This window comes from Sapajus apella, unplaced genomic scaffold (genome assembly GCF_009761245.1).
Source record: "Sapajus apella isolate SASKATOON/1434 unplaced genomic scaffold, GSC_monkey_1.0 scaffold61, whole genome shotgun sequence".
NCBI classification, from domain to species: domain Eukaryota; kingdom Metazoa; phylum Chordata; class Mammalia; order Primates; family Cebidae; genus Sapajus; species Sapajus apella.
The window spans coordinates 7178259-7195166 of NW_022437001.1; the positions used below are offsets into that span (position 1 = coordinate 7178259).

Consider the following 16908-nt stretch of genomic DNA (forward strand, 5'->3'; position numbering starts at 1 on the left):
CTGTTATGTTAGAACACCCCAGGCAAAAAGAAGAGAGCTGACCCTGGGACCAAGTGAGGTAAGTAACAGAAACCCGTGTTCCCAGGTCAACCTGTCCAGGAACCTGGCTGAGATGGTGATTGATACCAGGCCTAGGCTAGAAATGAAAGGAGCTTTTTCTTTCTTCTTTGTCTTGTGTTTGAACTTTTTTTGGAGCAAAAACTAGAGTGTGGCAAAAAACAGAGCTGTGGTTTTCGACCAGGGCGATTTAGCCACTCCCCAGCCCCCAAGAAAATTTGGCAACATCTGCAGTCATGTTCGGTTGTTAAAACTAGAGGATGGAGCCCAGTGTGGTGGCCTGTGCAGGTAGTCCCAGCTTCTCAGGAGGCTGAGGCAGGACAGTTGCCTGAGGCCAGGAATTTGAAGCTGCAGTGTACTATGACCACACCTGTGAATAGCCACTGCACTCCAGCCTGGGCAACGTAGTGAGACCTCCATCTCTTAAAAAACAACAACAAACAAACAAACAGAAAAACTAGATAGTGCTACTGATATCTAGTGGGTGGAGAGACCAAGGATGTTGCTAAACGCCCTACAATGTGCAATTTAGTCCCCTTCTACAAAGATTATCCAGCCCCAAATGTCAGTAGTACCAAGGCTGAGAAATCCTGCTTGAAAAGAAAAGGCAAGAAAACACTTGGCAATAATGCTATTGCATGGAAGAGAAGGGAGTGTGGTATCTGCTGTATTATTTGTCCATTGTTTCACTTGCCCGTTGAGATGTTAGTCTGAAAACTCCTCTCTGTGAGTCTGGAATCTGTCAAGTAGATTAAGCAGGCCAAAGGCTTTTTATCAGTAATCAGTGTTTTTGTGCATTCTTGAAAGGGCAAGGGTTGTCATAAGAAAGAGCAGAAAGCACTTCATGTAAATCACACTTTTTTTTTTATGTAATCCCAGGAAGCTTTTAAAAACTAATTTCATTAAATTTAGTGGTGCAAATAGCCAGGTGATTTTTTTTATTCCATGGTCAAAGCTAGGGAAATGAGTCAGGGTGGTGTGAGGTGTGAAGAGAAGATAAATAACAGAGCTTCTCTCTGGCTTTGCTTTTTATAGTGTCAAGATTTTTTTAAACGAAGTGAATCCCTTTGTATTTGTCCTAGTATTCTTTTGTGTTTGTCCCCAGGCCTTAGAGTGACTTCCCGGTGCAAGGTTCGTTGGCATCGTTATGTACCTATGACACTGACCCCACTGTTTATTTTCCAAATATTAGGTACTTTGGGGGAGCATGACGAGGGAAGCCGTGTTGTGACTGCCCATGAGGGTGGGTGATCTGGCTGGAGGTCAGGATGGCTGTGAGGTCACCAGATCCCCTAAGGTGCTTGAGGGAGGAAGATCAGTCCTCCGTGAAGAATCAGATGGACTGGAAGTAAAGGCAGAGAAGCTAAGCATGTATCTTGGACAGCTTTCTTCTCCTCTTTCTTTCTTTTTAAATATTTTTTATCATGACTGACTGAATTAGTGAACTCGATTTTTATGAGCTGCTTCACAGACATGCAGAGAAAAAACAGCTTGGCAGGAGTAGGGAAAACAGGAAGGGATCTAAAGTAAATACCACCCTTGCCTGCAGTTTAGTTGTTGACAAAAAACAAACAGTTTTCCCTGAGAAGCATGTGTAATGTGTCAGGAAGAAAAAAGAGCAATTAGCACTCTTCTTACAGAAGATCTTATTGATAGCACTGTATTAATTTTGATCATTTAGGTTAAAATGCTCTTCTTTTTTTTTTAACTACTGGTCAATAAACTATGTATTGGATGTTCACCCATGTCATGCTTTCCAAGGAAAGCATAGTTTCTTGGACCTCCCAACTTCTAGCAATGAGGTTTCCTTGATGACATCTCCTGACTGTCCCACAGATCAGCACTTCCTTTACACTGATTCTTACTGTTTGTTCTGTCTGCATGTCTGTGTATCTGTTCGCCTGCCTGCCTATCTATCATCTATCTATCTATCTATCTATCTATCATCTATCTATCTATCTATCATCTATCTATCTATCTATCTATCTATCTAAAGTTTCCTACATCTGCTGTAACAAGCTGCCACAAAGTTGGAAGCTTAAAACAACAGATATTTATTCTCTCATGGTTCTGACTTCCAGAAGTCTGAAATCAAAATGTTACTCTGGCTGTGCTCCTTCCCAAGGCTCTAGGGTAAAATGCTTCTGTTCCTCTTACAGTTTCTGGTGGCTCCAGGGACTCCTTGGTTTGTGGCTGCATGACTCCAGCCTCTGTCTCTGTTTTCACGTGGCCTTTTCCACTGTTGCTCTGTCTCGTCCTCTTCTGTGTCTTATTAGGATACTTGTCACTGGATTTGGGACCCACCTAGATGATCCAGGATGATTTCATCTTGAGAGTGTTGACTTAATCACATCTGCAAAGACCTTTTTTTTTTCACAAATAAGGTCACATTCACATTCACAAGTTTCTGTGGTTAGGATTTAAATGTTTCTTTTAGGAGACCACCATTCAACCCACTACTCTGTCTGTCCATCATCTATCTGTTCAACTCTCCAAATCCTCTTTATTTTTTGTTTTCCAGAGTGCTGAGTACACACTAGTTACTAATCATTATTATTGTTAATTTGAAAATGTGGCCTTATTTTAAAGTGATGCAATTTATTTTCTGGGCTAATTGTCCCACCTTGTTTCAAAGATGTTCTATCATTAACTCTGAGCAATACATGGACGTAGACACTCCACCCTTACAAAGCATATGTGTTTCAGACTAAAGACCCAACATCTAATAGTCACACCTAAATGACAAACAGTAAATTATACCGTTATTATAACTTGTAAGATGTCTGTTTTTCTGGGTGTTCCTCCTTGGGCTGCAGTTAACTTCCTGTGTGGTCTTCCCTACACCTCCAGCAAGATGCAAATGTCTCTGTTGAATTGACTGTATCTATCCTTGATTAATGTATGTATTTTAATGTATTTTAATTATTTTAATAATTAATGTATTTCTCTCTTCCTAGAAGAGAGAAAAGCAATTGGTCAGAGCTTTAAAAATAGAGGGAGAGGCCAGGCACGGTGGCTCATGGCTGTAATCCCAGCACTTTGAGAGGCTAAGGCCGGTATATCGCCTGAGGTCAGGAGTTCAAGACCAGCCTGGTTTAACATGGCAAAACCCCATCTACTAAAAATACAAAAATTAGCCGGGTGTTGTGTCAGTGCCTGTAGTCCCAGCTACTTGGGAGGCTGAGGCAGAAGAATCTCTCGAACCCAGAAGGCGGAGATTGCAGTGAGTCCACATCATGCCACTGCACTCTAGCCTGGGCAACAAGAGTAAAACTACATCTCAAAAAAAGGGAGAAAACCGTAATATTCAGATGTTTGTTCTTATTTGATTTGCTGAATTGAGTAAGTTACAGAGCAAGAACAGACATTTACCATGTCCTCTCTGAGTTCTGGAAACAACTTGGTAGAAAGGAAGGGCACATGTGAGTGGTAAGAGACCTTGGTCCAGAAACCTAGGCTCCAGCTTGCAGGCCAAGGCCTGGCCCTGCTGCCATCTGTGTGACCTTGAACAAGCCCCTGAATCTGGGCTAAAACAAAAACTGAAGTCTCCTACTGTTTCAGTTATCAGATTCAGTTTTCAAACTATGATCTGATGTGCCGTGCAAACGTGCTCTTCTCTTCCCTGACACAATTTTCATGGTTTTTCTCTGTGATTAGAAACTGGATCTGGCTTGGAATTAAGAAATGGTGGTGTTTTTGTTTCTCTTCATTCACCTACTTGCAGCGGAAAGCTACAAGGAAACACAGATGGTGAAGATTAAAGAGGAACCCATGGAGGTGGACATCCAGGACTCCCACGTCGCAATATCACCCAACCGGAATGTTGGCTACAGCACTTTAATCGGGCGAGAGAAAACCGAACCCTTACAGAAGATGCCAGAGGGCAGAGTACCCCCAGAGAGAAACCTCTTCAGTCAGGATATCTCTGTGAAGATGGCTTCCGAGCTCCTCTTTCAACTGTCAGGTATGTTTATGTACAGAAAAATGTCAATAATTGGAAATCATTGAAGGAAAACCCTTCTAACACAGTTTTTTTTTAACAAACAACCTGAATTACTGAATTTTTTAGACAGAAATCAACTTTATTGCTTTAACACACGTATGTGCCACCCAAACTAACAGTTAATAAAGTGTTGCCAAGCAGAATTCCTGCCAAACTTTCCCTAATAAATAGTTAAGAATCACTCGAAATTAAAACTCTTTTCAATTCTGCGCAAATGATTCCTGTTGACTGGGCTAAACACCTCACCTCTAATTTTGTTGAGGGAGTTGATCTGATTAGCAGCGTTTTGTTTTTGTTTGTTTTTTTTTTTTTTTTAATGTGTGAAAGATAAATTTCAATGTATTCCAACAGTGACTGAATTATTATGACTTCCAAATTAGTGTGGTCTGAATTAATGAGGTTTTATTGTATCTTGCCAAAACAGAAGCAAAACAAAGGAGGAAAAAGCAAAAGATGAAAGTATGAGAACTATTTCCAGCCATAGCCTTAGAAGGACAGTTTTTGTAAGCCAGCTTTTCGTACTGCACATACTTACAATTGAAAAGTGCAGTAATTACCAGCTCAGTGAAGTGTCGAGATGAAATAAAGATTGCAGTACCCAAGTTGTTCCTTTTGTCATCTCTTTCAAGCCACACACCACTTGTCCCTAACAAATTTAATATGCTTCTATTTTTTCCACGTGCTTGAGGTTGATGGTATATACATATATAAGATGCAGATAGAAATACATGCAAATACCTTGTCCAAAGCCAAGCACTGGCCTAAATATTAAGGTTTATGAATCAAGAAAGTCTGTTACTAATGTTCGACAAACTCTGTTTTCTTATGGATACCAAATATAAAGCATCCATAAATTCTCTCGTAAGGAAGATACCAGGAAAGAGGGGAAAAAAAGCTAAAATCTGTCTGTCACCATAATAGTTCACCTTCTCATTGACCTGGCAACATAGCCCATAGCTGTGTAATAATCAGATGGTGCTGAAAACAGTGGCCTCCAGGTCCTCAAACAAGGACTGTGTTTGTGCAGATCTCTGCAGTAGCTGAAATCACCAATTCTGTAAACTTAATAGGACCCACAGATCTTTGCAAGCTCCAAAACATGCTAGTTTTTCTTTTTTGAAGGATGAAGCCTATTTTAAAACAATATAACTTTAATAATGATTGAGGGGTTAAAATTTGCAAAAGTGAGACCTGCGTGGTTCTTTTCAGAAAATCTGTCTCTAAAGCATATGCTGTCGCAGTCTCCTATCAGCTAAAAACTTTGTGTCTGAGCGTTTTCACCCTGGCACTGTCACTGCCTGGGTGACCTCAGACAAGTCATTGAGCCCCGATTTCCTGCTCTCTGAAAGAGTACTGGCTGTGAATCCAAATTCCCGCTCGTTGTCATTGTTAAGTGGACAGAAAGGAATTGTCCGTGCACACACGCACGCAGTAGCTTCAGACTAGTAGTACAGAGTGCGAGACAGGTGTTGCAAATCTTTGTTTAAATTTTTCCAAAAATCCACAAGATTAAGAGTTTTTCACTTGCCCTGCTATGAAAAGATCGCAAGTTAAGTCTGAAACTTTTACAGAGTTGGCCAGGTTTTTTCTGGATATTAAAAGAAGCCATTGACAGTTGTGACCGTCAGGGTAGGATCCTCACATTTGAACTGGATTGGGAAGGCCAGAGTTCAACTTTTGTGTTCTTGAAAGCTCATTAAATAATTTCTGGCAGCTGATAGATATAGACCTCAAGCCACAGTAAGGGAGGGTCTACCTCTTCTTGTCTAAATGATATTTTTGTGTCCCTTATGACATTTATCAGAATAAACGCTGAATGACTTCAGCACCAAGAGGTCTTAGGCTGTTTTTATATCCCCTCTCACAAAGGGGCCTCACAATGCAGAATGCTTAAAGGTTGTCATCAAAGTCAGAGGCGGAACAGTTGCAACAACTGCAGTTTTCATGCTGAATCAGAGGAAAGCAGAAATTTTCAGCTGGGGAAAGATACAGTGGAAATAACTGTCTCTGCCCATAACTCTGTGTGTGTGTGTGTGTGTGTGTGTGTGTGTGTGTGTGTGTGTGTCTGTGTGTCTGTGTGTGTCTGTGTGTATGTACTTACTAAGGCCTCATTCAGATCAGACCACACGCTTGATATTTGTTATTAACTGTTTCTCTTTTATTGGTTTTTCTTTTTTTTTGAGATGGAGTTTTACTCTGTTGCCCAGGCTGGAGTGCAATGGCAAAATCTTGGCTCACTGGAACTTCCATCTCCTGGGTTCAAGCAATTCTCCTGCCTCAACCTCCTGAGTAGCTGGGACTGCGGGCATGCACCATCACACCCGACTAATTTTTGTATTTTTAGTAGAGATGGGGTTTCACCATGTTGGCCAGGCTGGTCTCGAACTCCTGACCTCAAGTGATTCACCTGCCTCGGCCTCCTAAAGTGCTGGGATTACCGGCGTGAACCACAACACCCATCCTGATTGGTTTTTAATAAAATATTTTTACGGATACTATTGACATGCTTTCAATGATTGTCTTTTCCAGTAAGTTGGGGAGGATCTGGATGTTTAAAAAATCAAAAGAAAACCACAAAGAAAAAGAGAGATGTTGAGCATTTTCTGTTTAAGGCTAAGAGATGCAAGTTGAGTGAGAACAACCTAAGAGGTGTATGTTTCATTCTTTCTCCTTACAGAAAAAGTGAGCAAAGAGCACAATCATACAAAAGAAAATACCATCCGGACGACCACCAGGTAGGCCACTTTGTGTGGGGTTCCTCCAGAGCACCCAGTGTGGGCCACCAGCCTGTAACACATGTTGAATGTTGTCCCCAAACCGCTTTCTCCCACCGGGTTCAAAGGAGTCACACCCTTTACACCATTTTCTACCAGGATTTCTCAGATGATAGAAACAATACAGAAATAAAGGAGGAAGACCACTAATACTTACTAAACATTTAATAGATGCACTTTTCTGGGAATTTTCCATACATTATTGTTTTGTATTCCTGACAGTAATTTTGGGAAGTAGATTATCATCCTCTATGTGGAAGTCTCCTGGCCTGAGAGTTGAGCTGGGTGGCTCAACTGGGACTGGAGGCGGGGTCTGTATCTCATGAAGGCCTCCTTCTGTCTTATTGCAACCCTGCTCCTAATTGCCTCTGTGACTATAGGCTGATAATTTGTCACCAAGGATATCCCAACTCTTTTTTTGGCCTCCCAGCATTATTTGGAAGGCAAGGATTTTAAAGAAAACCTAGGCATTACCATTCAGGACATAGGCGTGGGCAAAGACTTCATGACCAAAACACCAAAAGCAATGACAACAAAAGCCAGTATTGACAAATGGGATCTAATTAAACTGAAGAGCTACTCCACAGCAAAAGAAGCTATCATCAGAGTGAACAGGCAACCTACAGAATGGGAGAAAATTTTTGCAATCTATCCATCTGACAAAGGGCTAATATCCAGAATCTACAAAGAACTTAAACAAATTTGTAAGAAAAAAACAACCCCATCAAAAAGTGAGCAAAGGATATGAACAGACACTTCTCAAAAGAAGACATTTATGTGGCCAACAAGCGTATGAGAAAAAGCTTACTATCACTGGTCATTAGAGAAATGCCAATCAAAACCACAATGAGATACCATCTCATTCGAGTTAGAATGGCGATCATTAAAAAGTCAGGAAACAACAGATGCCGGAGAGGATGTGGAGAAATAAGAATGATTTTACACTATTGGTGGGAGTGTACATTAATTCAATCATTGTGGAAAACAGTGTGGCAGTTCCTCAAGGATCTAGAACCAGAAATACCATTTGACCCAGCAATCCCATTGCTGGGTATATTATACCCAAAGGATTATAAATCATTCTATTATAAAGACATATGCACGTGTATGTTTATTGCAGCGCTATTCACAGTAGCAAAGACTTGGAACCAACCCATCAGTCTTAGACTGGAAAAGAAAATGTGCCACATAGACACCATGGAATACTATGCAGCCATAAAAAAGGATGAGTTCATGTCCTTTGCAGGGACATGGATGAAGCTGGAAACCATCATTCTCAGCAAACTAACACAAGAACAGAAAACCAAATACCACATGCTGTCGCTCATAAGTGGGAGTTGAAAAATGAGAACACATGGACACAGGGAGGGGAATATCACACACCGGGGCCTGTCAAGGGGTGAGGGCTTAGGGAAGGGATAGCATTAGGAGAAATACCTGATGTAGATGATGGGTTGATGGATGCAGCAAACCACCATGGTGCGTGTATACCTATGTAACAAACCTGCACATTCTGCACATGTATGCCAGAACTTAAAGTATATTTTTAAAAATTGCGAGAAAATTTATATCATTCATTCTGTGGGCAAGGGAGTTTTCCACTTGCCAAAGGCAGTCTGAGGAGGTCAGCCAGTGTGGACTGCCCACCATCCATCTGCCACTGTGAAAAGAGGAGGACAGGCCAGTGCTGCTGCTCCCATGGAACCTTGAAGTCCACCCAAACCTGAAACATTGTAGGCGAGAGCCAGCAGGTGAAAACCCCAACACCGCAGAAAAGGAGCTCGGGGAAATGCATTCTCCCCCTTTGAAGGACCATTCTCCACCTTCAAACCTCCCTCTAGTTTCTGAGTTAGCCCAAGATATGAGCTTTACAGGATGATCAAGAGCAATATGAGTTTTTAGGATGAATAACTAGGAACAGTGGGAACTAGCCGGTAGCTACCAAGGAGTCTTTAAATCAAGGAACTTTGCTTTCCTGAGCAAACAGAGAAAGATTCTTCCTGCTGGGAACAGTTGCTGGGTTTTGTGTTTCTAATTATTGCGACAAAAGGGAAATGATATTTTTCTTTTTGATGTGTTATTAGCTGACCTCAGAGCATCATCAGGCCTGTGGACAGTACTGTTTAAACTTTAACCTGAGGTTTTAAAATAAAAATTCCATTGATTGGAGTTTAGGAATATCAAATTTCAAACAGTAATTAAAACAGAGCCAGCTTGCCTCACAATGGGTTTATTTATTTATTTTATTTTATTTTATTATTTTGAGACAGTCTCACTCTGTTTCCCAGGATGGAGTGCAGTAGTCCTGTTTTGGCTCACTGCAGCCTCTGCTTTCCAGGCTCAAGCCATCCTCCCACCTCGGCCTCCCGAGTAGCTAACACTACAGGCATGTGTGCCACCATCCTCTGCTAATTTTTGTATTTTTTTGTAAAGATGGGGTTTCGCCATGTTGCTCAGGCAGGTCTCAAACTCCTGAGCTCACGCAGTCTGCCTGCCTCGGCCTTCCAAAGTGCTGGGGTTTCAAGGGTGAGCCACAGTGATTGGTTCACGTTAGGTTTATATAGATTAGGGAAAGGAACCTCGTTCTAATAGAACAGAAAAGTGGTATGTCTTGCCACTCTTAGTCTTAAGTCTTGTGTCTGTATATAAGTACACAGATAGAAAATGAGACTAGGAAGATGGACTGCAGATTGTATTGGGAAATGGCTTTGGGGAGATGGAAAGGCTATTTTGTATGTTAAATAGGAGATGTGAGCTCCCATAGAGTCCATCCTGCCTCCTCCTACATCTAATCTTAAGGCTATTTAGTGTATCTGCTTGTGTCTGTGGATCTAAACATTGATGAAATTGGCCAGGTTAGCAGTCCTTGAAAGACAGCAGACTAAAAATAATAAATGTTCATTTTTATTTGCTGCCATAGGATTCTTGTCATAGGTTAAGTCCCCTAGAAGTGGAGATTCTCATGGAAGTGCTTTATTGAGGAAATACTCCCAGAGGAACCTGCAGGGAGGTGATGGGGGCAGAAGAGGAAAGGAGAAGGAGAAGGAGCTGAAAGCAAGGATGTGGTTTCAGCTGGTTTCTAACTTCAGCTCCATCCCCCAGGGAGGTTCACTAGCTTCAGGTCATCCCCTGCAGGGCATGTATAACCTCCCGTGTGATTGGGTTCCAGTGGGGACAGTGGTTCTCACTTATAGTTATTAGGCAACACTTATAGCAACTCCGGGGTGGGTACACTAGTGCCGGAAGGAGGATCTGGGCAGGACCCCAATAGCATGATCGGTGGAGGTTTCTGCTGACCCTTTAAGCTTACGTAACATTTCTACAACAAAAAGATGTGCTGCAAGACCGTATTATTTTATGCTTTTCAGGTGTTCTCTGGGAAGATGTAAGAGGAGGCCTCAAATTGGCCCCATACAAGGATTTTAATGTGCCTCAAGTCTAAACTGCCTTGGCTGGAGCTGAAGCATAATTATAGGATAGAAGAGAAAAAAAAAATTTTTAGCCATTTGGCAAAAATGATGCAATCCTTAAATTCTCCTCTTGCTGGGAGATTATGAGTAAGAGGAAATCCGAATTAGATCTTTTGCCCAAAGCAAAGGAAGAGGTTCTTCCTGTGAGCCCTCGGCTTGATATGGTGTATAGAAATCAGTGTTAAGGAATTCTTGGCTTATAGTTCTACAAAGTCCTTGGTGTGTGTGTGGTTTTTTTTCTGAGTAGAGGCAACTTGCTCGATTAGCCTATCCACAAATAGATCTGTTTTTTACCTCTTGCCTTATTACTTTAGGTGGAATAGAATCAAATTTTTTTATGCCAGGAAATTCTCTTTAACCTGAGTTAACTGATATCAGGAACAGAAAAAAAACTGCCAACTTTCTTTCTTCTTTTCTGACTCCTGTTTTAGAAGGAACCGTCACTTTGCATGTACAAGATCAGTGTGTGGATTATGCTTTACGGTGTGATTTGTGATACATTTCAAAAAGATTTACATCAAGCCTCTGAATTTCTGTATCTTCAGATTTTTAAGTACTTAATGGAATGTTTATTCAGTAATCATATCCTCTGTGTTTGATTTCTTAGAAGAAACTGACTATTCAGAAGGATGGTTTGTGATTGGAATCAAATTCAGAATTTTTCGCTCTTTCAGAGTAGCTAGGTGTATTTATGCTAGTTTAATTTGTAAAGGGTAGGCCTGGTATGCAGGCCTCACTGAGATCAAGCCTTCCCTTGCCTTTCTCATGCTGGTGAATGCCTATGCTCCTCCACTCCCTGCCATCTCCTCATCCTAGTGTCTGGATATCCAAGGGCAGTGGTGGAGAAAAGAGACACAAAATGGAAGAAAGGAGCTGACTCCATCCCTGCCTTTTATAAACCCACAGCTTCCCTCACAATTGTTTATCATTATTGATCTTGACGCTCATTTCAACTGCAAGAACTAATGAAAAGTGTAGCAACCCGAGAGGAAACAGCCTATAGCTTGGCATTCCAATACGCGTGCTGATACGAAGTCCACGGATGTGTGCTGTTAATTCTTTATCCCATCAGCACTGGTGACTGCACTGTCCTCATCATCAAATCCTCCCTCCTCACACCTGTCCAGTGGCAACTCTACTCCTTGTTAATACCTCTATTATATGATGGGTAGATAAGGAGTGTGAAAATGATGGGAAACAGCATTCTTTGTTAGTGATTTTTTTAAGGGGTTTAAGTGAAGCTAAAGGTTCACACTAGTAACTATCAAGTTTCTGGGTTACTGGTTTTCTACCACATTTTTAAAAATTCTTATAATGGAAAATTTCAAACATATACAGAAGCATCTGTCATCCAGTTTAAACAATTATCAAGTAATGATTTATGATGTTTTATCTATCTTCCCCCTCAACTTCCCCCTCCCTGTAGATTATTTTGAAGCAAATCCCAGACATCATTTTAAGAACTGGTTTGAGAATGCTCCTTTTTTTTTTTTTTTTTTTTTTTTTTTTAACCTAAGAACTTAGACTCAGCTGCTTAAATTAGGATAATCTTCCCAAAAGTAAAGGAGGAAAACAATCCACCAAACCACACCATGTAGCCAGGCAGAAAAATCAATCTACTTAGCAGCTGGAATGATTGAATCATGTGGTCCTGCTCACCAATGCCTTGACCTTTTCCCTCCACCCTTGTTTGTGTCCTCATCGGGGCACTTCCCATTGAATCAGCCCTTTAGATGGAACTTCACTGTAAATGCTAAAACAGCAGTCCTTTTTCCTGTTTAACCTCAGAGTCTAGAAAATTCAATCCAAGTGTAAAGAAGGCTGTGGGTCTCCTTCAAGATACTGTGTGGACTGAGTGTCCTTAATGCCATTCTATCTGACAAATGAGATGAGGAGATAGTCCCGGCCAGACCCATGAGAACAGAAGGACCGAAAATTTGAGACTAATAAAATCCTGATTTTTCTATTTCCTTCCCCAGCACAAGCCTAGGTTCTGGAGGGAGCAGATAACTGGCTATTATGATCATTTGGTAGATGAAAATACATGAGGCATGATATCATAATCAGATCTCAAAATTTAATGGAATAAAAAGAAGATCTATATCCTTTGACATGGAGCATCACCCCACCAGATGCTGGATAAGATCGAAATAGGAAAATGGAACCCTAGAGTAAGAATCAGATAGCTCCTGGCAGGTGAATTGGACATGCTCAATGTTGTGTAACACCATGAACATCAAACAAGGGCTGCCAGGAACCCTCTCTTGGTTATTTGTTCTCTTTTTCCCATTAATAATTCAGTGTCCATGGGGGTATAAGATTGCAGGCCTATAAGAAATACTTCTCACACCTGGCTTGCTTTCTTCCAAAAGCAAAGAAGAGTTCGCCTGAATTGTTCTTTTCTCCATTACTAGACAAAAAGCAGAAGTGGAAAATCAGAGAAAGATAGACTCATATCATGCTGTGCAGACCAATATTTAATTTGCCCAATTTTCAGAATTTGAAATGCAGGCTATTTTTCTATGATTTAGATAATGGCACATAGTGCTTACTAAAAGACATATTCACTTGGAATAGTCTAATGTAGAATTTTCCTTTGTGATGGTTTGGATGCGTGTCCTTAAATATTTATGATTCAGTAATAGAAATTGCACAAATTTGTAAAAGCATGATGTGCTGCCTCAATTCGCACAATTTTCCCTTTTCATTTCTTCAGAAGGAATAAGAGAATAATGCTATATTACCTTAAAAAGTAAAATATTACTTTCAGAGAACACTGAATTAGACAGAAGCAATTAAGAAAAAGCAACCAGAAACAGAGCAAATGATATTGATATTTGAGGAGGTCTCCATATATTCTCTTTACCCTTTGCATTTTGTGACTTTAAAATTAAATGCAATGAGCATTCTATTTCCAAAGAACGGAAATTGCTGCTAATTTCATGGAGTCCTTTCAGGTAGGACATTCATTTCTCTTTGGTGAACTCAAGGCTGTTTTAGGGGTCTTACCCTTTGCATTTTGTGACTTTAAAATTAAATGCAATAAGCATTCATTTCCAAAGAATGGAAATTGCTGCTAATTTCATGGAGTCCTTTCAGGTAGGACATTCATTTCTTTTTGGTGAACTCAAGGCTGTTTTGGGGCCACATGGTGCCATTGTACATTTTAAAAAGACTTCCTCCCTTAGTACACTGCCATCTACTGGAAAATTGTCCCAGTAAATCTGATGTCTGTGATGTTACTCATGCCCCTCTAGATGTGGTGCTTTTGTGCAGTTCACAGCCTACACCACTATCTGCAGCTCCCCTGACACACATGCTGACTTGAGAGTCTTTTCATTGGCAATACATTCTTTGCAAAGTATCTTTGAGTTTCTGTTTTTCAGAGAAATTAAAACCGATCCTTGAAAACAGTGGAGACACACACAGACACACACACAGACACACACACACACACACACACACACACACAGCCTGAAACTACTTGGTGCATTGTTGCCATTTGGATCTGTTTTTCCTTCCCATTTCACCAAGCCCTTTCTCAGTACTTTTTCCTATTCCTGTACTCCATTGTCCTATAGATAAATATCTACCATTTTCCCCTCTACCATTTTTCCTCCCATTTATGACATGGATACTGAATTGTTATATTGAACAACATGCTTCCAGGATGGCTCAGTGTTGTGTTCCTCTTAAGTGGCAAATTTAAACCTCCTTTTCAGTATCTGAAGAGGGCTTTGCCTTTCTTTTCCTTTTCCATGGACACTCTCATCTTTATTTCTACTAACCTTCAATAGTATTATCTTGTTTTTATAACTCCTAATAGTCAGGAATGAAATGTGAATTGGTAAGTCTGTCAGTAGACATCCAGAGACTGTTCCCTATTCCTCTCTGGCTACCTTTGGCAGGTTATGCAAGAAAGATATAACCGAAAAGTACATGTGGCTTAAGTGCTGTTCTTATCTGGAATTTTCTCTCAAGAGTGTCTTCATGGTTGTTACTGGAAATATATCAGGCTTTCAAGGGTTGACCTCTGTGAAGCAGCCCTCTTGCATGATGAGGTGGGCCAGGAGGCCATCCACATTGTTTCACTAGTAACATCTGTAACTTCCACATGACAGAGTCTTGCCTCACTGCAGAGAAGACTAACTTCATCCGTTCTCAGCTCACCTCAGCAGAAAGCTCATTGTCTTTGTTTGTGTATAAAGTCAGATTCCTGTGGGAGATTCTCCACAAGCTGACATTTCGAGCATCCGGACGTGCAGGGTTCACTTCCTTGGTCTGCGGTTGGCTCTGGCTCCCCCGGTCTGGCCTCTGCACTGCAGCAGCCCTCGACAAGGCCTGGCATTGTGCTCCGTGTCCCGAGAAGTTTCCTGCCTCCACAGTGCATGAATGCCAGAGCAGCAGCAACAGGAACTTGTTCCTTGAAAACTCAGTGTTAGGTGGTACATACTGGCCCACCTTTAAGACAGTCCGAAATAGGAGGCATTTATACTTTTCAAAGAGGAAAATACAAAACATGAACCATACGTATATTTTCCTGAAATTCTCTATTTTTACAATACTGCATAGAACCTCATCCTTCCACAGCTTTCAGACTTCTGAAACTGAAGCAGACTGATACTGAGGGTCATAAATGAGATGCGCTTGTTTCTGCCTGTGTCTTTTACAACTGTCCCTCGGAGCTTTCTCTTTAAAAGACCGAGTCTTTTCGAAAGTGAAGGATCCTAAACAGTAAAATTTAATAGTTATTTTTAACTTTTAAAAGTAACTTGTTTCCAGATAATATAGGAGCACATAAAGAAGAAAACATACTTGTAGCCCTACTAGCTAGAGACAGCCACCTCTGAGTTGGTGTATAAGGATACACACCGCCAACTTAGCGGTGGATTGTTTTCCATTTATATATGTATACATTTATATTTATAAGTCTATATTTATGTATGTATAATCGAATCCAAATACATATACAGTTTTATAATCTTCTGTTTTCACCTAGCAATATATAAGATTGTCCATTTTTCCATGGACATTCTATTATTATTTTAACGTTTGCATAGTATTCAGTATTTGCCTGTGTTACAATTTATTTAATCAGTCCCTTGTTATTGAATTTCAAGGGTCTCCCCCCAAAAAAATCATTAATATGAATAATGCTGAGATAAAATGACTCAAAACAGCATTCATGTTTTTCAGGCTTTTGGTATGAATTGTCAAAATGACTTAAAAAGATTGAATCTGCAATGCTAACAGTTTTCATGAGAGACTGAGAGAATGTTTCAAAGGCCTGACCAACTCTGTGCTTATCATTAAAATTTTTTTAACAATTGAAGGGTGAAAAATTATATCTTCCATTTAAAATCTTTTAATTTATTGAATTCTAATGCTTTTAAGCATTTTGTTCCTGGGTAGACATTTGTATCTGCTCTTTTGTGTTTGTTATTTGTTTGTTTGTTTTTGAGACAGGGTCTTGCCCTGTTGCCCAGGCTGGAACGCAGTGGCACAATCTCAGGTCTTTAGCCTCTACCTCCTGGGCTCAAGTGATCCTCCTACCTTAGCCTCCCAAAGTGTTGGGATTACAGGCATAGCCACCATGCATGACATTGTATTTTCTTTTACTGTCGTTTCTTACTCTGTTTGGTGGCTTGTCTGAGTCGGATTTTTCATTTGGTTGTTGCTACTGGTTTTTTATTATTATGAAATTTTTTAATCAAAATAGAAAGAATAAAGTAATAAATCACTATATTCCCATCACCCATATTGAACAAGTATCAACACTTTGCCACACTTCATTTACCAGTTCTTTTTTTTTTTTTTTTTTTGAGACGGAGTTTCACTCATGTTACCCAGGCTGGAGTGCAATGGTGCGATCTCGGCTCACCGCAACCTCCGCCTTCTGGGTTCAGGCAATTCTCCTGCCTCAGCCTCCAAGTAGCTGGGATTACAGGCATGCACCACCATGCCCAGCTAATTTTTTGTATTTTTAGTAGAGACGGGGTTTCACCATGTTGACCAGGATGGTCTCGATCTCTTGACCTCGTGATCCACCCGCCTCGGCCTCCCAAAGTGCTGGGATTACAGGCTTGAGCCACCACGCCCGGCCTACTAATTCTTTTGTTCCTATATTTTAAATCACATCCCAGATACCAAACATTCATTCCCGGATTCTTTGGTATATATCTCTAAAAAGTAAGGAGATTTTCCGTAATACTATTTCACATCTTACAAAATTAACAACACCTTTAGTTTTTAATTGCTGCAAAGCTTCTGTTTGATTGGCCCCAGCCAAGTGTGCAGCCACATCAGTGAATCGGAGGAGAGGAAACCCATCTTAGCTTCCTTGTCATCTCCAAAAATTAAAGAAGAAAATCTGCTGCCTAGATGCTAGTAGAGTGATGGAGTACCCTTGAGTCCCCTCTGCCACAGCCCTATTTAGAAACCCACTGAATCTGCAATGCCAGACTCAATTTTTAGATAAATGCCCCAGCTGAAGCTTGCCAACGTATAGGGATTAATCCAAGTTTTATTCACAATAGCCCCTCTTTCTTTGAAAATGTGTGAGCCCAACACGATCAATGACTGAGTTTTCAGGCCTAACCGACTG

The 16908-nt window shown here is 40.7% G+C and overlaps 1 protein-coding gene across 7 annotated transcripts in view; it reads left to right on the forward strand.

The window, feature by feature from the left end:
* The window catches only part of ZNF827 (zinc finger protein 827), a 178567-nt gene that overhangs the window by 86154 nt on the left and 75505 nt on the right, over positions 1 to 16908 (forward strand). For all 7 annotated transcript variants that reach the window (XM_032246457.1, XM_032246458.1, XM_032246460.1 and 4 more), the window contains 2 exons: positions 3782 to 4021; positions 6738 to 6795. In XM_032246457.1, coding sequence (XP_032102348.1) covers positions 3782 to 4021; positions 6738 to 6795 — 298 coding nt within the window. The remainder of the gene's footprint in view (positions 1 to 3781; positions 4022 to 6737; positions 6796 to 16908) is intronic.